Genomic DNA, 17,802 nt, shown 5'->3' on the forward strand with positions numbered 1-17,802 from the left:
AAAAACAACTTAAAAGAAACAAAAAGAACAACATCAGAAAAGAAAACTGGGACTCTTAAAAATAGATGTTTACTTTATCCTTCCTGCAATGGTCATCTTCAAGAAAGACACTGAAACCAGGCAAGGGTAGCAAGTCTGTTCCTAATTTCTAGATTGTTATTGTGTTTGCTTCCTCACTTTATTCCTTTTCTTTAAATTATTTTTCCTTTTTTTTTTTCTTTTTTTTTTTTAATTACCCTTTAGCAGTCTGCCTTTACTGGACACTTCAAATTCCAAACAAATCAGAGTGAAGAAGCGACTGCAGAAATGTCACCAAGCTTTAGCCTGCAGCACTAAGTTCTCCAGTCCCCCCTTCACTCCCCCCTACTTTGCTCTCTGCTTGCAGACAATCAGGAAAAAAAGAGGGAGGATAAGCACTAGAGCTTTTGACTGGTGCAAACCGACAACAGATGAGGAGCAGGGACCCGTGTTCATGTTTTGATGTTTATGATTTTGGTCATATGCACAAAGTTTAGAGCCATCAACGGGAGGTTCATAAGCTCAGCTGTCAGAGCAACTCAAGTGAAAGGAAGGGTCTTGTCTGAACAACTTTAAATCTCCTAAGGAATTCCACGGGATTGCCTATGCTTTTGTAGTAATGAGGCAAAGTACTCCAGACCTATCTGAACATCTAGAAAAGATAACTTGCCATTTTGACCCTGGTTATGTTATACTTGTTGACAGGTTCTCTTACGCTTTCACTTCATAGGAAAACAGATTAATTACACTGAAAAATAAAAGGCTTACATATTATCAGACTCAGGATAGGAACCTTGATTCTTACACAATAACATATTAGTTGTCATAAAGAATAACTTCATACATCTCATACAGTCCTACCTAGGAAAACAATCTATCTATTTTGAAGAAGAAAAACATTAAAAAGTGTTTTCTCATTACATCTTCCTAAATCTCAAATGTGAAAGTCTGTAGATGTTCAGGAGATTAGTTATCTATTAAGAAAACAATTTACTAGATTCATTTGAATTTTCTATGGAAATAATATTTTCCCTCTTTTCATTGTATCTCAGAATCTATATATTTAGACAGCACATTCTGGAAATAGTAGATTTAAGCAATAATTCTGTAGCTCAGGTATTTTCTCCACTGTATTCTTCTTGTATACATTTTTTTTTTAGCAGATTGGGTTTTCATTTATATCCAGCCACTGAAGAAAACCCATAGCTCAGTAATTTGTAAGTGATTGCCTTTCCAGTGCTCTTTCTGCTCCACACTCAGGTCTCCTCTGAAAGGTAGACATGCATTTCCTTACCCTGTCAAAATCAGCCTTACGTTTTCAAGTAAAGCCATACAGAGACTGGTATCTAAGTCTTTTCAGTTAGCCTAAGTGGCTCCTGAAGCTCTGCAATACTGCTTCTCCGCAACACAGGTGTATCTCTTTCTTCTTTTATGAAACTCTGCTGTGCTGCACTTCTCAGACAGCTACTGCAATCATGGATAAACTGAATGGGCACGTGAAGAGATCCAATTAGGTTACAGTGACAAGCGGGATAAAATGGGACTTTTAAAAACCCCACTTCTTTCCAAAAAGCACAAAAAGCCCCAGCTATCTCACACAAATAAAACAAAATTTCTCCTAGCCTTGGCACTTTTTAATATATTCGCTATCCTAATTTAGATATATCCAGCTGTGCTTCCCCTTATGTGCACAGTCATGAACCAGTTGTGTTTTGCTCAAAACTTCCTTAAAATTTATACATTAACTTTATTTTCTTGCTCACAATCAACCACATGGAACCAAGTTTTATTAATTTTCACCAGTTTTATATATATATGAAAAACTGAACAAAACATTGCCTTCTGCAAAGCTATAGAGAAAGAAATACAGTCTTCATAATATCATGTCAGGGTTTTCAGTGCTGACATCCCACAGTGCAAGCTCTTTTGCTGCACAAATTCTCCGGCAGCAGTCTGTTCAGATGTTGACTTAGTCATATTCATCAGCTTTCTCATGTGCAGGCAGGGAATACCAAACCATCAGAAACATGCACTGTGAGATTTAATGAGGTTTCATGTGTTCATGTGCCTTCAGCACACTGAAACCTCTTTGTTCTAACTTTCTTTCTGGCCAGAAGGCAAACAGAATGGAAGAACTATTTCAAATCTATGAAATACTTGATTTATTATATATTCATATCTTAGTATGGTAGCAATATAATAATGAGAATATGTAGATGAGTATTTATCTGCAAGTACACAGGGAAACCACACACACAAACTACACAAGCTGTAAAGGAATGGATTTACCATAACCTCTGTACTGAACGTACAGCTTCTGTAAACAGAAAATTATACGGAAGCTGCTTTTAAGCTCTATCACAACACAGAAAGAGATTAAAAAGAACAACAGCAAAAAAGTTAGCTCCCATCATGGTCTTACCTAAGAATGTGTTTGATATATATTCAGAGACCTGATTGCCTGATCTGCTCATTTCAGAAAGGTGGGTTAGCTCCCGGTTGAGCATTCTTTTAAACTGGAAAGGAAAACCAAAAGCAAAAAAGCATAAGTTAGTGATCAAGACATACTTCGGTTAGGATTAGAAAATGCAGTCAATTTATAACAGGGGGAAGGACACAAGAGTAAGAACATACCAAATAAGATAACAGTGAAAGCAAAAATGACATATAATATTGTTCTTCCCTACTAACTTCCTTATCTGTTGAAAAACATAACTCTTAACCACCTAAAACACTGAATCGCGATTCGATTGCTGAGGCACAGGGTCCTACTTGTAACTTAAAGCTGTAAGGCATAAGCATAAACTCAGAAATAATTAATGTTCCTTTTTTTGTCATGTTTTTTATTTTAATTTGAAGAGAAAATGCAAACATATTTACACAAGATCCCTTATCTTCTAGGAGTTTCTTATCATATTTTTAAATTAATCTATTTATATATATTTGAAATACCTTTCAAAACCTTTCAAGTTTCTTCCTTTGTCATTAACGTACAGAATTTGATGGCATTCCTTAAAAATATCAAAATATCTTACTGATTTCCTACACGCCAATATGTAGGTTTATCTTTGATTCACATGGGCAGCCATTTGATGTGAGTGCATATTAGCATTCCACAAAGCATTAATTGATTGCATCATTATAATTGAGTCTTTCTTTACTCCTTCAAGAGCCCAGGATACCTTCAAAGAATCCTGGAATGGCTGAGGTTGGCAAGGACCTCTGGGTCCATCTGGCCCAACCCCTGCTCAAGTAGGGACATCCAGAGCAGGACAATGTCTTTTGAAGGTCTCCAAGGAAGAGACAGAACAACCTCTCTGAGCCAGGGCTCCATCACTCACACAAGTTTGGGAAGAAGTGCTTCCTTCCACAGAGAGAACCTGCAGCATTGTGTTCCATATACTAATTGTGCAGCTCTACGTTACATGGCATTTCACATATAGTAATATAGCTCTGCCTTGATATTACCAATAAATACAACTCAGCAATATTTATTATCAATTCAACCAGATCTTTCCAGTGCAAATTAATATCTGTCACTACTGAATATTGTCTACCATTGTGCCATTTTTTCATTTTGTTGTTACTTTCCCTTCTCCTTTTGTCTTAACAAGGCCAAATAATTTTCAGCCATTTTCAAACTCATTTTGTGCTTTTTTTGCAGCTAGACATGATCATTTACTATATTAAGCAATAGTTATCCTTATTATATAACCCTGTAAACATTCCTTTTATGAGGAAAACTATAAAATTATTCTTCTATATACTAGATAAAGCAGTAGACTAAACATTGACCACCTCCTTTCCACCACACTGGAATCATCAAAGCCCTTACTTCAAAGAGGTTTTGCACGGTGAAAGGTGTTATTTTCTTCTCAATGTCTTTGGAAGTCACCAATTACTGTATTGCTCACAGTGCACAATATAAAAATTACCTTTAATATAACATTCTAACCATTAGCCACCACATTTTCCTGCCATCTTGACATACCATCAGCCCAGGAATTTCTCTCTACAAAGACTCCTACTACAAATTACACTTCTGTCACAAGCCAAAGGAACAACTTTGATCTCAGATACAGACGTGTGCTAGCAAGCACTCAATAGATTTCTGAAAATCTGAACCATAACGCAAATACAGTTACGTAGGCTATGAACTATACAGCTATACATTCTGCATGAGACCAGTGCTAGTCTCCATAGTGAAGTCAGATGTTCGTCACCAATGTTACAAATGTTAAAAAAAAAAAAAAAAAAGAGTCAAGCCTGCCAAGAAATAACATGACTGGGCAAAAATTCTGAAAGTATTTTTAAAAGACCTTGAAACTTTTAACATGCATTTAAGACACACTTACATAGGTGTGTTTTTTGTTGTTATTTGTTTGTTCTTCACCCAAGGTGAAAAACTGAATTATTTAGAGCAAAAACTGCAAAAAGTTGTAGATTATTTGTCTCCTGACTATCCCCAGAAACTGAAGCTTTAAATTAAATATCACACATATGAATCTTAACAAAAATGCAAGAATTTGACAAAATGGCATTAATTTACGGGTATGTCATCAGTAAATCCATTACCACTCCAATATACGTTCCTTCTCGGTTTCATAAAGCTAATGCCCCTGGATCCCCCTCAATAGTCCTCATCTGTCTGCCTGCTTCCTGATAAACCCTCAGGTAATGCCCAACGCTGCCATGCTGTTTTAGCAGCTGTAGAGCAACACAATTGGATCACTTGCCCACTTGCCACACTTAAAAAAAACAAAACAACAGACCATTCAGCCAAAGTAAGTACAGCTCAGGAGCTCTCCATCTATTTAAAAATTTTCCATGTTTGAAAGGAGAACAACTTAGTGTTTAGACTATGCTTTTTTTTTTTTTTTTTTTTCCCAACTACCTGATGCTACCTGATACAATTTTGGCTTTTAACCTTTCTTTTATTTTTTATTTTATTTTTATTTTTTTTTGGCTGCCCGCAATGACAGAGGACTGGATTGGAAGAGACACAGCAGTCTCTTCCAATCATATGCTCCTGACTGGTCTAATGCAAAGTCTTGCCTACCTCACATCACCCCGAAAGACAACAGAGCACATAAGCTAGGCCATCAGCATAAAACCTGGTGAAGACTACATTGCAGCTGAATATGAGCATACAGTAAAACAAGTCCCCACACTTCTGAAAGCCCTCCTGCTAACAGTGAATTCCATGAGAGAAGCCTTTGGGATTTAAAGCATTGTAGAAGTGTGATTTCCTCACGTTCTTTCACATGTTGCTGACGCAACACCAACACAGCTTTAATTGACATCTATTTTGAGAACATCTGGACTGTGGAGTTTAGAAAATGGCTTTGATTTCCTAATTACACATGACAAAGCCTTATGACCGTCATCTGCACTGGAACATATGAAGTTGTAGACCATATACAGACAGCTGTTTCTGATGAAAATGACAATGCATGAGAAAAATAAAGGAGCATTAACTGAACAGCAATTAAGCTGTTGAAATAGTTTTCTTGATTATGTCCTTTTGCAGTATATCTGTACATTACTTAATCTTTTGATGTTTAATATCTTGTCCTTTGGGGAAAAAAAAAAAAAAAAAACTTTTTTTTTTCCTAAAATATCAAAAAAAAAAAAATCCCAAAGCCTCTACTTTTTTCAGAATTTACAAATTTCTCAAAAACTTGCTGCTTCATAGAGCACAATTTTCCACATATTTATGCATTATTGCATTATTATTTGAGAATGAAATTCTGCCTAACTCTCATGTTGCTCCCACAAGCTCTTATTGCAAATCAGGGTTGTTCTTGATCTGAATCAAGAACAACCAGAAAACATCTCTTTTAAGTGCCTGAAACTTGGCTAGACTGCTCATATTCTCTCTTCATTTCTCATCTTGGAAATAATGTTTAGCACTTTATTCAAAACAAGGCAAAACATGAAAAATTCTTGAAATAGTAAATGTTAAAGATATTATTTTGAGTAGGAATTTAAAAAATCTGAATGTCACATAGTTTTGTAGTTGAACAAAATCAATCACAATGAATCGAGTATGTTGTTACATACACTTTAATTATAATATTGTCAGCTTTGCACAGGCAGGAATCACAGGTTTTTGGATGAGCTATGCATATATTGTATTCTTCTACATAAGGGTTTTCTCATTTTGCAGGCCAGGCACTGTTAGATTGAAAAAATGACACATTTGGATTATCACTGCCCTCAACTATAGTATAGGAAATTCCCTGTGGAAATGGACAGGCTATAAAACATCCATTAAGTCAATTACACAGTTCTTCACTACAGAATACTGATGTCACAGCAGCAGAGTTCAACAAAAAAAGTCTGAAAAGTCTGATAGAGTGAGAATAAAAGTGCTGAGACAAGAACAGTTTCCTAAATATTGTTCATCTCCAAAGAACAAATTACACAGTGGGGATTGAACTATTGCTATAGTGGGCTCATAGCAATGTGTCTGTGTCTCTGTATAACACCGCAATCAACCTAGGGCATATTTAAATAGTTTTTAGTGGAAGAAAAAAAAAAATATTTTTTTTTTTCAGATGTCAACAAAGGTATGTAAAAAAAATTTCGACAGCCTTTTGCAGTAACTATATTCCCAAACTGTGACCAGAGCACTAACGTAATTCTGGGGAGACTTGGTGTCTATAGCAAGAAGAAGACTCATGGTCAATTCCCAAAATAAGGAGACGATCTAACTACAGAGTCAGTTCATGGCTATGAAAAGTTTGGACTGCACTCAATATATATGGGGTCTACTGATTCCATTATTGCTTAAAGTCCATGAATCAATAACTCCAAGCTGACATAAATGTGCAGTCTGCAGAAGGATGCAGAACCACCCTCAGCATAGATGCCCCAGGAGGACTTCTTCCACCCAGGCTTTCTTCTCATGAACAGGCAATCTGCTGCATCCCAAGGACTGTAAAGAGGTAACTTTAGCAACAGCACAGAAAGTAAAGCTAAGGCAAGAAGGCAGTCCATGGACCAAAAGGTCCCTACCTGGCAATCCTTCAATGTGAGTGTTAATTGAGCTCCAAACCCTGCAGAGGCTTGAAGTAGAATGCTTAAAAGCACTGGAGTCTTTCTTTGCACTGGTTCCCAAATCAACATGGCAACAGATCTCAGATTCAAATTTTTTGGCTGCTTCTTTTCTAGATAACACTTCTGAATGCTTACATGGATACAATACATACAGAAAACATGCATTCAATATTTGGAATATCACACATTGCAGTGTATCTTGTTTCTGTAGTATGTATAATTGCTATTTTTAAAATACTTTCATAACTTAAAATAGAATAAACTATATTATTTTATAGGGTTTGAAAAGTGGTGTATTCTACAAAAAACAAGATAAGGAACTGAAAATAGGCCAGTCTTAGAGGTTAACATAAGGCTTCTGTTTTTAATGTTTATCAGTGGAAAACTCTCTTTAACAGGACTCTTAATAAGTAAAAACATTCTCAAAAAATAAGAGTGTTGCTTGGAAGACCATGCATTTAATTTATATCAAGATCACAAACCGGTTTTTAATTCATAAACTATAGTCAGGCTCCTGTCTCCAAGCCTGGCGTTGCAACAGTAGTATTCATTATTTGAAGGAAACATTCTCAAAGATAGCCAGAGACGATCTCTGACATCCATCTGACCATCATTCTCTCCAATATAATCTAACAGAAGATAATATAGCACAGCCTGAAGCATACAGAAATTATGAATATATGTGTAATGAGAAATGTAAATACATGTCATAATCTTTGAGACTAAGACAATTTTCCTTTTATTCAATTTTGACTGTCAGAAAGAGCAAATAGATCTTCATATTTTTCCTAAAACATGTATTCTGTGAACTTAGAGAGCATTATGCTAAAATCACATTCAAGTACTATTTAGCTTCTTAACTAAAATTATTGCCTATACAATATACATAGTATAGGACACTGTCTATACAGAGGATATATTTTACCATGTGTAATCAACTACAGCTATCATGTTCTTTGCTGAACTTCAAATAGCAAAAATCTGTATCCATTTTAAAGGCTATGTAGCAACAGTGAAATGTTTTTTAAAGATCAGTGATTGGATTTTTGTGATTGAGCAAGTAAAAAAATTACAGCAGCTGCCTGGAAATCCAGAATATATTTCCAAGCAATGTACAATAAATACCTCTTTTTCAGCTACATGGAAAATAATTTAATCTTATATTTTTAGTAAACAAGAAAACAATCCACCTAGATAGCATAACGGACTTCAGTCTCTTCACAGATGACTGAACAAAATCCCAGAAAATATATTGTAATAATTCTCCAATAGCAGAAAATGGTCACAACGACCTGATCAGACACAATGACCTAATGAGGATTTTGAATTTCTACTTTTAAAACAAATATGTGATAAAAGTGGATATAAATACAAGTGAGCATAACAGATTCAGTCATGTGTGAATATAATGCTTATATTATATTTAGTGATTTAATTAAATACTTGCATTACTTAGGTCAGTAGAAATGAGATTTATTTTTTTTAATGCTATGATGTGGAACAGTTACTGCTTGTCAAGAATAAGATTGTTTCATTTTTCTTCCTTTTAACATACTTCATAAATAAAATCATAAGAAAACATTATTATTTTTAAGCACAAGCACAAAAGTAGAGGTAAAACAAAGCTCACATACGGTTCTGTATTAAGTGAATTTTGTTGAATGGCATATTGATTTAATTAATTGGTGGGAAACTTTCCCATAAAAGAGATAAAGCTTATTTAATTCTATTTTCGAGCATTACTGCAGTTTCAAGCTAGTTCAAAGCTTCTCTACATAATAATATAGATCAATCTTAGAAGAACATAATTTTCAGTGTCCCAGTGTTTTAATCAATAAGCTGTCACATACACTCAGGCTACCAGAAAATGTTGCTGGAACATACTGTTGATAATTTCACATTTCTTCAGCTGTTAAAGCCAGGATGAGTCATGCATTCATCCATTATCCTCAGCCTCTTTAATCATGCTGTCTCCTATTGTATGTTATCTCAGTTTTGATTTTTTTTTTGTGTGTGAAATGTTTTAACATCTAGAAATACAGTTCTGTAGCAATCTTTCATAAAGGAACACAAAACTCTTCTGAATTTATATGGTTCTACACTTGGTATAATTATCCATTATAGCAATTATTTTAAAAGTCCCATCACAATTTATAAGAAAGACTATATACTGTGCAGTTCATTCTCCCTGCTGAGTAAAGCCTTGCTTTTCAGATTTTTGACTTTATATGCATGTTACTCATAGTCCTTTTACCCACAAATACTCGTGCTATCCAGTAATCATGCAATCATGCACCGCAAATCAAGGTTCTCAAAAGGTAAAACAAAATCCTACCTTTATGTAGCCCCAAGAAACTGAGAGTAAATAGTTTGCCTCAGGCATTTTTGATTTATTTTTTTTTCTATACTACCAAATCTAAGATATTCAGTTCTTTGCTATCTGTTACAGCAAAAGACTTTCAACAAGAAAGAAGCCTTCTCTTCTCTCTTAATTCTTTTTGCTGATCTTCAGGTTCTCAGCAACTGTGTGCACAGGAGGCACTCCGAAATGAAATCCAACCGTGTGTTCTTCCGATTGTATAAATGCCATTTATAAAACTCCGAGCACTCAGAGGCAGCACTGAAGAGACATATTGTATGAGTTGAAGAAATATCTGAAGAGCTAGGGATATGCATATTTCCTGAACACCAGGACTTAATGAATAATGTATGTCAAGATGCTCAGCTGCTGGAAAGACTTGTTCTATCAACAGCTACCAAATAAGGATCTGAAGGGGAAGCCACAAAGAGTGCCACTAATCCCTCCCATAGAGCCTAGCTAGCAGCCAATAGTATGTCACCCTAAAAGATATAAATGCAAGGGGCTGGTGACATGAGATAGGAAAATTTCTGATTGGGCGTCACTGGGGGCTCTCCTGGGCATGGGGTATATCTTTTTTTTTTTTTTTTTTTTTTTTTTTTTTTTTTTCTTTAACAACCATGTCATTTAATAATGGCATCCCCGCCTGCAGCATTCACACTCCATTCAAAAATAATTAGTCTGAGTTCTTGTTGCTTCAGCAGCATTTGCCAGCTCTCTTCAATGGACATGCCATCCAAGCGGTTAAAATTAGTATTTTGTATACTCATTTGGCTTTCCTACTCTGTTTAATTTTTCATATGGAAGGGAAATATATGAGTTTTTTAAATGAATTAAAAGCAACAAATAAAGCTACCAGTACTCTTGAGCAATCTTTGGTATACTGTAATATTGAAAATGGTTTGGGCTTTTATGCAATCTAGATTAAAAAATGATCTGCTTGCCAATAAGCTGCCATTTTCTACTTTTTTGTTTGTTTGTTTGTATTTTTCCCAATTTTAATAGGAAAAAAGCAGTTATTAAGAGGAAACAGTTCACGTGTCTTACAATACCCCTGAAATACGAAGTTTCCATGCAGAAATCAGAATATTAGCATCCTAAAACCAAATTTTCACTGTATTTATTTAACTTTTACTCTTTCTGCTTTAGCAGGTTAATACATGTATAATCAATTACAACTATACATCACAAAAAAGTGGGGGGAGGGGATTAATTGAAAGTGGAGCATGTCAGTGAACTGACTCAGAACATTAAATAAAATATCCTGCCATCTGCCATTCAGAAAACAAAATTTCAATGGAAGAATGCATTATCTTACATCACACTGTGCAAGACACATGCATTACTGCGGCAAATTTCTGAGTCTTTGCTGTATCAAAAGAAGGGAGTTTCCCAACATGACAATGAGGAAATGTCTAAGGACAAGTTGGTGTAGCATCCAGCCTAAGCCCATATTGCTGATTCACTGGGAGCTGCCGACCAAGTCATAAGAAACCTTCTGATTGAAGTGGTTTCTAGCTCTCTGGGTGACGCTATATAGCAATGTCAAAAACACTAAGTGCTTGAGAAGGAATCGAGCCTGCAAAAATCAATAGGGCAAAATATGAGATTGAGAGATTTCTTCCTAGCAGCAGAGAAGTATATCTCAATGTGACAACTGGCTACAGTCAATAGACCATCCAGCACTTACATGTTTTCCTATGGAAACCACACTGTTTTCATTAAAATAGGTAATATATATACACACACACATATATATATAAATATATATATATGTGAATAAACACATTACTGATACATTTTCAGTAAAAAGAAGTTATACCTGTCCAAGGACTATACAGGAAGATGAATACAAAGTAAGTTTTGAAAACAGACCTGGATTATTAGAGATTGGCAAGACATCAAAATAGATAAAAATTAAAACAAAATTTATTAAATTAAAAAATTTTAAATTAAAATTATTAAAATAAAAAACATCTGCTTTACATTGTTTTCTGGTCATCCATGAGAGAACACTGCTGCTACCTACCCAATACTAACACTGAGGATTAGAAACACTTTTGTTGATTTCTCTAGCAAAATATACCGCAACATTGCTTTCCACCTTATCTCAAAATTCACAACACTGAGGACTGCAAAAGACTCCTCTGCACAACCAGCTAAAAAGGCCCAGAGATCCTCCAAAATTTGTAAGCGAGCAGGGACTATGGCAGGAAGGTTGTCGTCCTCATGGGTACAGCAGGGTCCCTGTCAAGCTCTTACCCTCCCCCTCTTCCTCCTCCTCCTCCTTCTCATCTTCCCTCTCCTCCCAGCCTTGGAGGAGGATCCTTTGTATGCTCTGGAGTTAGAAGAGCTTCAACCAGGCAAGCACGGAGATTGCACAAAGGGAATTAAGTTTTACCTCCTAAAATACAAAGATTTAGAGGCTCCATTAACTACTCTTTTTCTGACTCCTTTTCATAGAATCAGCAAGGTTGGGAAAGACCTCCAAGATCATCTGGTCCAACCATACCATAACACCAGTATGGCCCACTAAACTACATCACTAACCATCATGTCCAACTGTTCCTTAAACACCACCAGGGACAGTGATTCCACCAACTCCCTGGGCCACCCATTCCAATGCCTGACTACTCTCTCTGAGAAGAAATGTCTCCTAACTTCCAACCTAAACCTCCCATACACAACTTGAGGCCATTCCTTCAAGTCCTGTTGCTAGTTATCTGTAAGAACAGGCAAAACCCCCAGCTACCCACACCTTCCTTTCAGGTAGTTGTAGAGAGCAATACGGTCTTCCCCGAGCCTCCTCTTCTCCAGAATAAACCCAGTTTTTCCAATGTCCAATGTTCCCCAGTTCCCTCAGCTGCTCCCCATAGGACTTGTGTTCCAGGCCCTTACCAGCTTCGTAGCCTTTCTCTGGACACACTTCAAGGCCTCAATCTTTCGTGAGTCTTTCTTGAAGTGAGAGGCCTTTATTGAAGTGAGGGGCCCAAAACTGAACACAGTACTTGAGGTGCGGCTTCACCAGAGCTGAGTACAGGGGGACGATCACCTCCCTGGTACTGCTGGCTGCACTATTACTGAAACAGGCCAGGATGCCGCTGGCCTTCTTGGCCACCTGGGCACACTGCCAGCTCATCTTCAGGCATCAATGAGCACCCCCAGATCCTTTTCCTGTGCACAGCTTTCCAGACACTCTGCCCCAAGCCTGTAGCACTACATGTGGTTATTGTGGCCAAAGTGCAGGACCTGGCACTTAGCCATGTTGAACCTCATCCCATTGGCCTCTGCCCATCAACCCATCCTGTCCTGGTCCCTCTGCATGGCCTTCCTACCCTCTGGCAGATCAACACTTCCCCCCAACTTGATGTCATCTGCAAATGTACTGAGGGTGCACTCAATTCCCTCATCCAAATCATCAATGAAGATATTAAAGAGGATGGGCCCCAGCACCAATCCCTGGGGACGACTACTCATGACCAGTCACCAGCTGATTTCACTCCATTCATCACCACTCCCTGAGCCCAGCCATCCAGCCAGTTTTTGATGCAGCATAGAGTGTACTTGTCCAAGCCACGGGCTGCCAGCTTCTCCAGGAGAATACTGTGGGAGACTGTGTCAAAGGCCTTGCTGAAGTCTAGGTAGACTACATCAACAGCCTTTCCCTAATCTACCAGGTGGGTCACGTGTTCATAGAAGGAGATGAAGGTGGTCAGGCAGGACTTGCCTTTCATGGATCCATGCTGACTGGGCCTGAACCCCCAGTTGTCCCACACGTTCTGTGTGATAGCATTCAAGATGAATGTTCCACCACCTTTCCTGACACCGAGGTCACGCTGACAGGTCTGTAATTCCCCAGGTCCTCCTTACAACCCTTCTTATAGATGGGGATTTTATTTATATCTTTGAGGAAAACCTGCAAGAGGATGCCCAGTGCTGACATGAACCTGTACAAGAAGGTAAATGGAGAGAGAGGGAGATAAGGATGTGACAACTCTGCCAGGCCACTCCTGGGACAATCCTTGATCCTTATGCCATGCTGCCTCCCTTCAAGAGGCAATTTAAATTAGAAGACTTAGAAGAGGGTAAAATAACAGTTGTACTTCTGACTACTGAAGAAGTGAAGTGTGTAGGTGTGAAAGTTTGGTTGCAATTGGTAGTAAAAATGGATGTTGGAAAAACAAGGTTTAAAGTCATTTCTCTTACTTTGTCACATTAAAGGTTGGTTCCTAGTTAAATTTTATTAACTACTGTCCTCAAAAGCACAGAACTATTTAAAACATCTGCTGTGTAAATAGCACTACTTGTTTAGTATGTGCAAAAAAATCTTCCTTGATTATTTTACTTCCCACCAAGATACTAGACAAAGACCCATCCATAGTGAATTATACATGTAGATTATTAAATTTATCAATGAAAGATGTTATAGAGCTATTATCTAGATAATTTTGATGTCTTTTACTAACATTAGGTAGTTTGTGAGACTTCTCTGTTATTTCTGTCTTTTCTGAAGATGTTTACAAGTCTGTAGAAAGACTGTTTGTATACTCCATTGAATCTGCAAAATTCTTGGCATGGAGAAAAACAATTTTTCATGATTCTTACAACATGCCTGTATGCTACAACTATTCATTTTAGCTGCTTGACAGCTACACTTTTAGTAGGAAATGATGACTGGGATTAACAGTTTGTTACACGTTTGTGTGATTCTTCTGAGACCCACAGCCTCAATCATCTCCAAGTACCGATAGCTACAATATAATTTAGTGGTATGACTTTACTGACTCAGTAAGACCACCCTCTGATTTTAGCTACATGTAGAGTATGATTGACTACCTTAGAAATTTACAGATGGGAAATTCACACCTGTGCTGATTTGCAGTAATCAGCACATGTTTTGGCTGATTTTCACCCTTGATTCCCATGTTGGAATGATTGAATAATGAATTTTAAAGGAAGTTATGTTGGGCAGATGAGTGTACAGTAAATAGTTGCCACACACAACTAAATAATGAGTGAAATTCAACACAAATAAAAAGAAATGAGAAATACGTGGAAATCCAGCAACATGAATGGGATATTCTTGTTTTCATAAACACATACATCCATGAAGACAAAACATGGTGAAAGGAGGCAATAATAACAGTTTTCTACAGTGGATCTAATCAAGCAAAGAATATGGAAATGATAAAAGTGTAACTTGGAAAGAAAGTAACTGAGTAATAATTCAGAAAACAAAGAGGATTTTAATGAGTACTGTTGTATATTTAGAAAGAATTGGGACAATGACCTTGGTAGGCAGAAATATGATCAAATCCTTTAATGCCCACAGGAAATGTTAGCTATTATTTAATCAACAAGCCTTGATAACTTTCTCCACAAAAGTCATAAAAGAGGTGGCAGAGATCCCAGGAGCTGGGATGTTCAGCTTTAGGAAATTATGAAAGACTGCAGAAATGTTAATTTTGTGCCAATTAAAATTTTTAAGCAGGATGGCTGGGTAACTTCAGGCCAATTCATGAAATGTAAGTCCAGGATAAAACAAAGGAAAAGCTGAAATGCACACATTTAGGCATTTGCTTTATAAAGAACTATGAAAAAGGAAAACAATGAATGCCAGTCAATATGGTTTTAAGCCTTTGAACACGTAATATTCTTGAATTGTTGTATGGCATTTGATTTAGTACCATACAATATTCTGCAATAGCAATTCGAATGTCAAGAAAGGACATATTAAATTGCTTAGGAACTTACTGTTGATGGATTTCTTAGAATCATCAACATGTTGATGGTGATTACATGATGTCCTCATGTAATAGGGCAGTTTTAAATAAATTTCTGCAACACCTATGTTACTAGACCTATGCAAGACCTATGCTACAGTTCATATGCTACAGCCATTTTTCATTCATGATCTAGAATTAAATCATTGCTATGAGAACTTCCACACTTTGAAGACTTCCAGTTAACAAAAATTGGAAATAATAATAAATTATGGATATGGAGGTCACAAAAATAACTATTATTCAATATGTTGACACGGTTCATGTAAGCTAGAATTCACGGTTTAACTGCAAATATACCCACAACAGCTAGGAACACAGCTCCTTGAGTACAAAATGCTGGACTTCATTGAAGAAAGCAGCAACTCTGAAGAGCTCATATAATCACTGGAGAAAGGAAACATAACAGGACATCTCATAGTGCTACAGTGGCCTTCCCCACACTCCACATCTGTATCTTCTATAGTAATAAATAAAAGTAGAGAGGCACTCCTAACACACCACTCTGGCAGCCCCAGTGATAGAGAAGGACACGCAGCTCTGGCATCTCTGTTTTTCTAAAGGCTTACAGGTACAGTGAGTAGGAGAAGAGTTAAAATTTTTCTATCCCTTGAATAATAAGTGTTCTGTAGTAAAAGAAAAACAGTCTGTTTAACATTAAAACAAACAAAAAAACAACAACAACAAAACCACCAAGAACAAGCAAAAAAAAAAACCCACAGCAGTTACTGTGTAGAGGCACAAGGAAGAAAATACAGGGTGCCAGTTAACTAGCACTGAGGAATCAACAAGAACCAATAGACAGCAGATGAATTGAAACCAATTCAAAATGCTTACAAGACAAATATATTAGTAATGAGAATTAGTAAATTAGAGCACAACAGCAGTGAAGTCATAGATTCTCTGCTACCTGCTGTCTTCAAATCAAGAACATTATCATTTTGGAAGCTACATTTTAACCCCAAACAAATGATATTTCAATTCAAAACAAGTCAGTGATTTTGTTACTTTCACCTTTATGTGCAAGTCAGTCATCTGAGAGAGACAGCTGATCTAGTAATCCATCTGGGTCTATGAGTCTATAAAACCTTCAAAGAAAATCAGGGTGGATGTGACATGGCCATTTCATGTGACATAGCAGACTTCCTTCTCCTCCTTTAACAGAAGAGTAATACTTTTCTAAGCCATTTAACACATAGAAGTATATCTTACTTTCTGAGTAAAAAGCACACTGCGACCTAGTATAACAGTAAAGTGAATGCAAAAATAATATAAGAATGATCTTTTTGGAGCATTTGTTTTTAATCAGCTTTCATACTAAAAACACAGCATAATAAGTAATAGGTAGATCACATTCATTCAAGGGTTGCTTGTTAATGAAAGGCTAATGACCTCAGAAAATTAATCTATTTCAGATTACTGTTTTAGAAAGTCTACCTTATAAGTAACTTGTATCATGAAGATAATTGCATATCTCCTACAAAACTGCTCCCCTTAAAAGAAACTTCAAAAATGTAGAAACTGTAACAACCACTTCTGTGCAAAGTTCTACAGTTGTCACTACTTGTACTACGTAAACTATTTCTTGGTCCCTGCAAAGCCCTGTACCATTGATGTAGTTGGAAAAAAAAAAAAAAAAAAAAAAAAAAAAAAAAAAAAAGACTATTAACCAAAATTTTATATTCCTTCCACAAGAATGTGAACTTCATTATTACATTGCCTTTTGTTGTTGTTATGTTACCCCATGTTTGTGCAAAGACACATGGATTTCACCTATATTAGTGAGGATTTCATCCTTTTATTCATCTGTCATATTAATGCTTATGGTTTGTAACAATGACCTAGAGATGCCTGCAGACCAGACAGCATGCAGACCAGACCAAAAGATCCTAGGGAATATAAACTTTCAAGGAAAAGCTAAGTTTCCCCTGAGATCCAGTAGAGGGCTTCTGATAAACACAAACGTATTACTGACAAGGACAAGAAAGAGAATTATATCTTTAGAAGCCTGGCAAAAATCCTGATCCTCTGAAATAAAGCAACCATGTCCTTTTCTTTCTTTTGGTAGTAAACAAAAACTCCTGAAGATACAGTCAAACAAGTAAGACGGCTACATTTCTGTCTTGAGGAAAAGGATAGGAAAAAGGCTCAAGGGCCACTTTGTTGATTCAGTTGCAGCACTTCTGAGCTGCCACACTGGAGATTTACAGTCTTAGTCTTTCCTCCTGCAGGTCAGTAAGTAGTAATATGGGAGTTCCCACAGAAATGTGCTTAGTTTTGAAGGTGGGATAACAGTGCTTTTTAATTCAACCACAATGCGCTGGACTGTCAATAAAGCTGCACTAGAAGACTCCAAAGAGATGCCTAAGCATCAGCCCTGAGTATGAGTATAGTGGATGCAGTGCATACTGTCTACTGCATGATAAAAAATAAAACAAAGAGGAAGACAGCTAAATGCATCCTAGATTTTAGCTTTAAAGGTTGTATGCTTGTAAATCAGGAATTGACAGCCTGAACATATTTCATGAGCCAAATGAGAATCCTGCCTGAAAAATATTAAATAAAAACAATAATAATAAT

At 36.7% G+C, this 17,802-nt stretch overlaps 1 protein-coding gene across 4 annotated transcripts in view; it reads right to left on the reverse strand.

The window, feature by feature from the left end:
* PDE4D (phosphodiesterase 4D) overlaps positions 1 to 17,802 on the reverse strand; it is a 368,255-nt gene that overhangs the window by 11,839 nt on the left and 338,614 nt on the right. For 3 of the 4 annotated variants that reach the window (XM_032205385.1, XM_032205388.1, XM_032205386.1), the window contains exon 7: positions 2,441 to 2,534. In XM_032205385.1, the coding sequence (XP_032061276.1) occupies positions 2,441 to 2,534 (94 nt within the window). Of the gene's footprint in view, positions 1 to 2,440; positions 2,535 to 9,415; positions 9,759 to 17,802 lie in introns of those variants that run through there. The other variant, XM_032205389.1, reaches the window with a different exon arrangement.

The sequence above is a fragment of the Aythya fuligula genome, chromosome Z, assembly GCF_009819795.1.
Source record: "Aythya fuligula isolate bAytFul2 chromosome Z, bAytFul2.pri, whole genome shotgun sequence".
NCBI lineage: Eukaryota > Metazoa > Chordata > Aves > Anseriformes > Anatidae > Aythya > Aythya fuligula.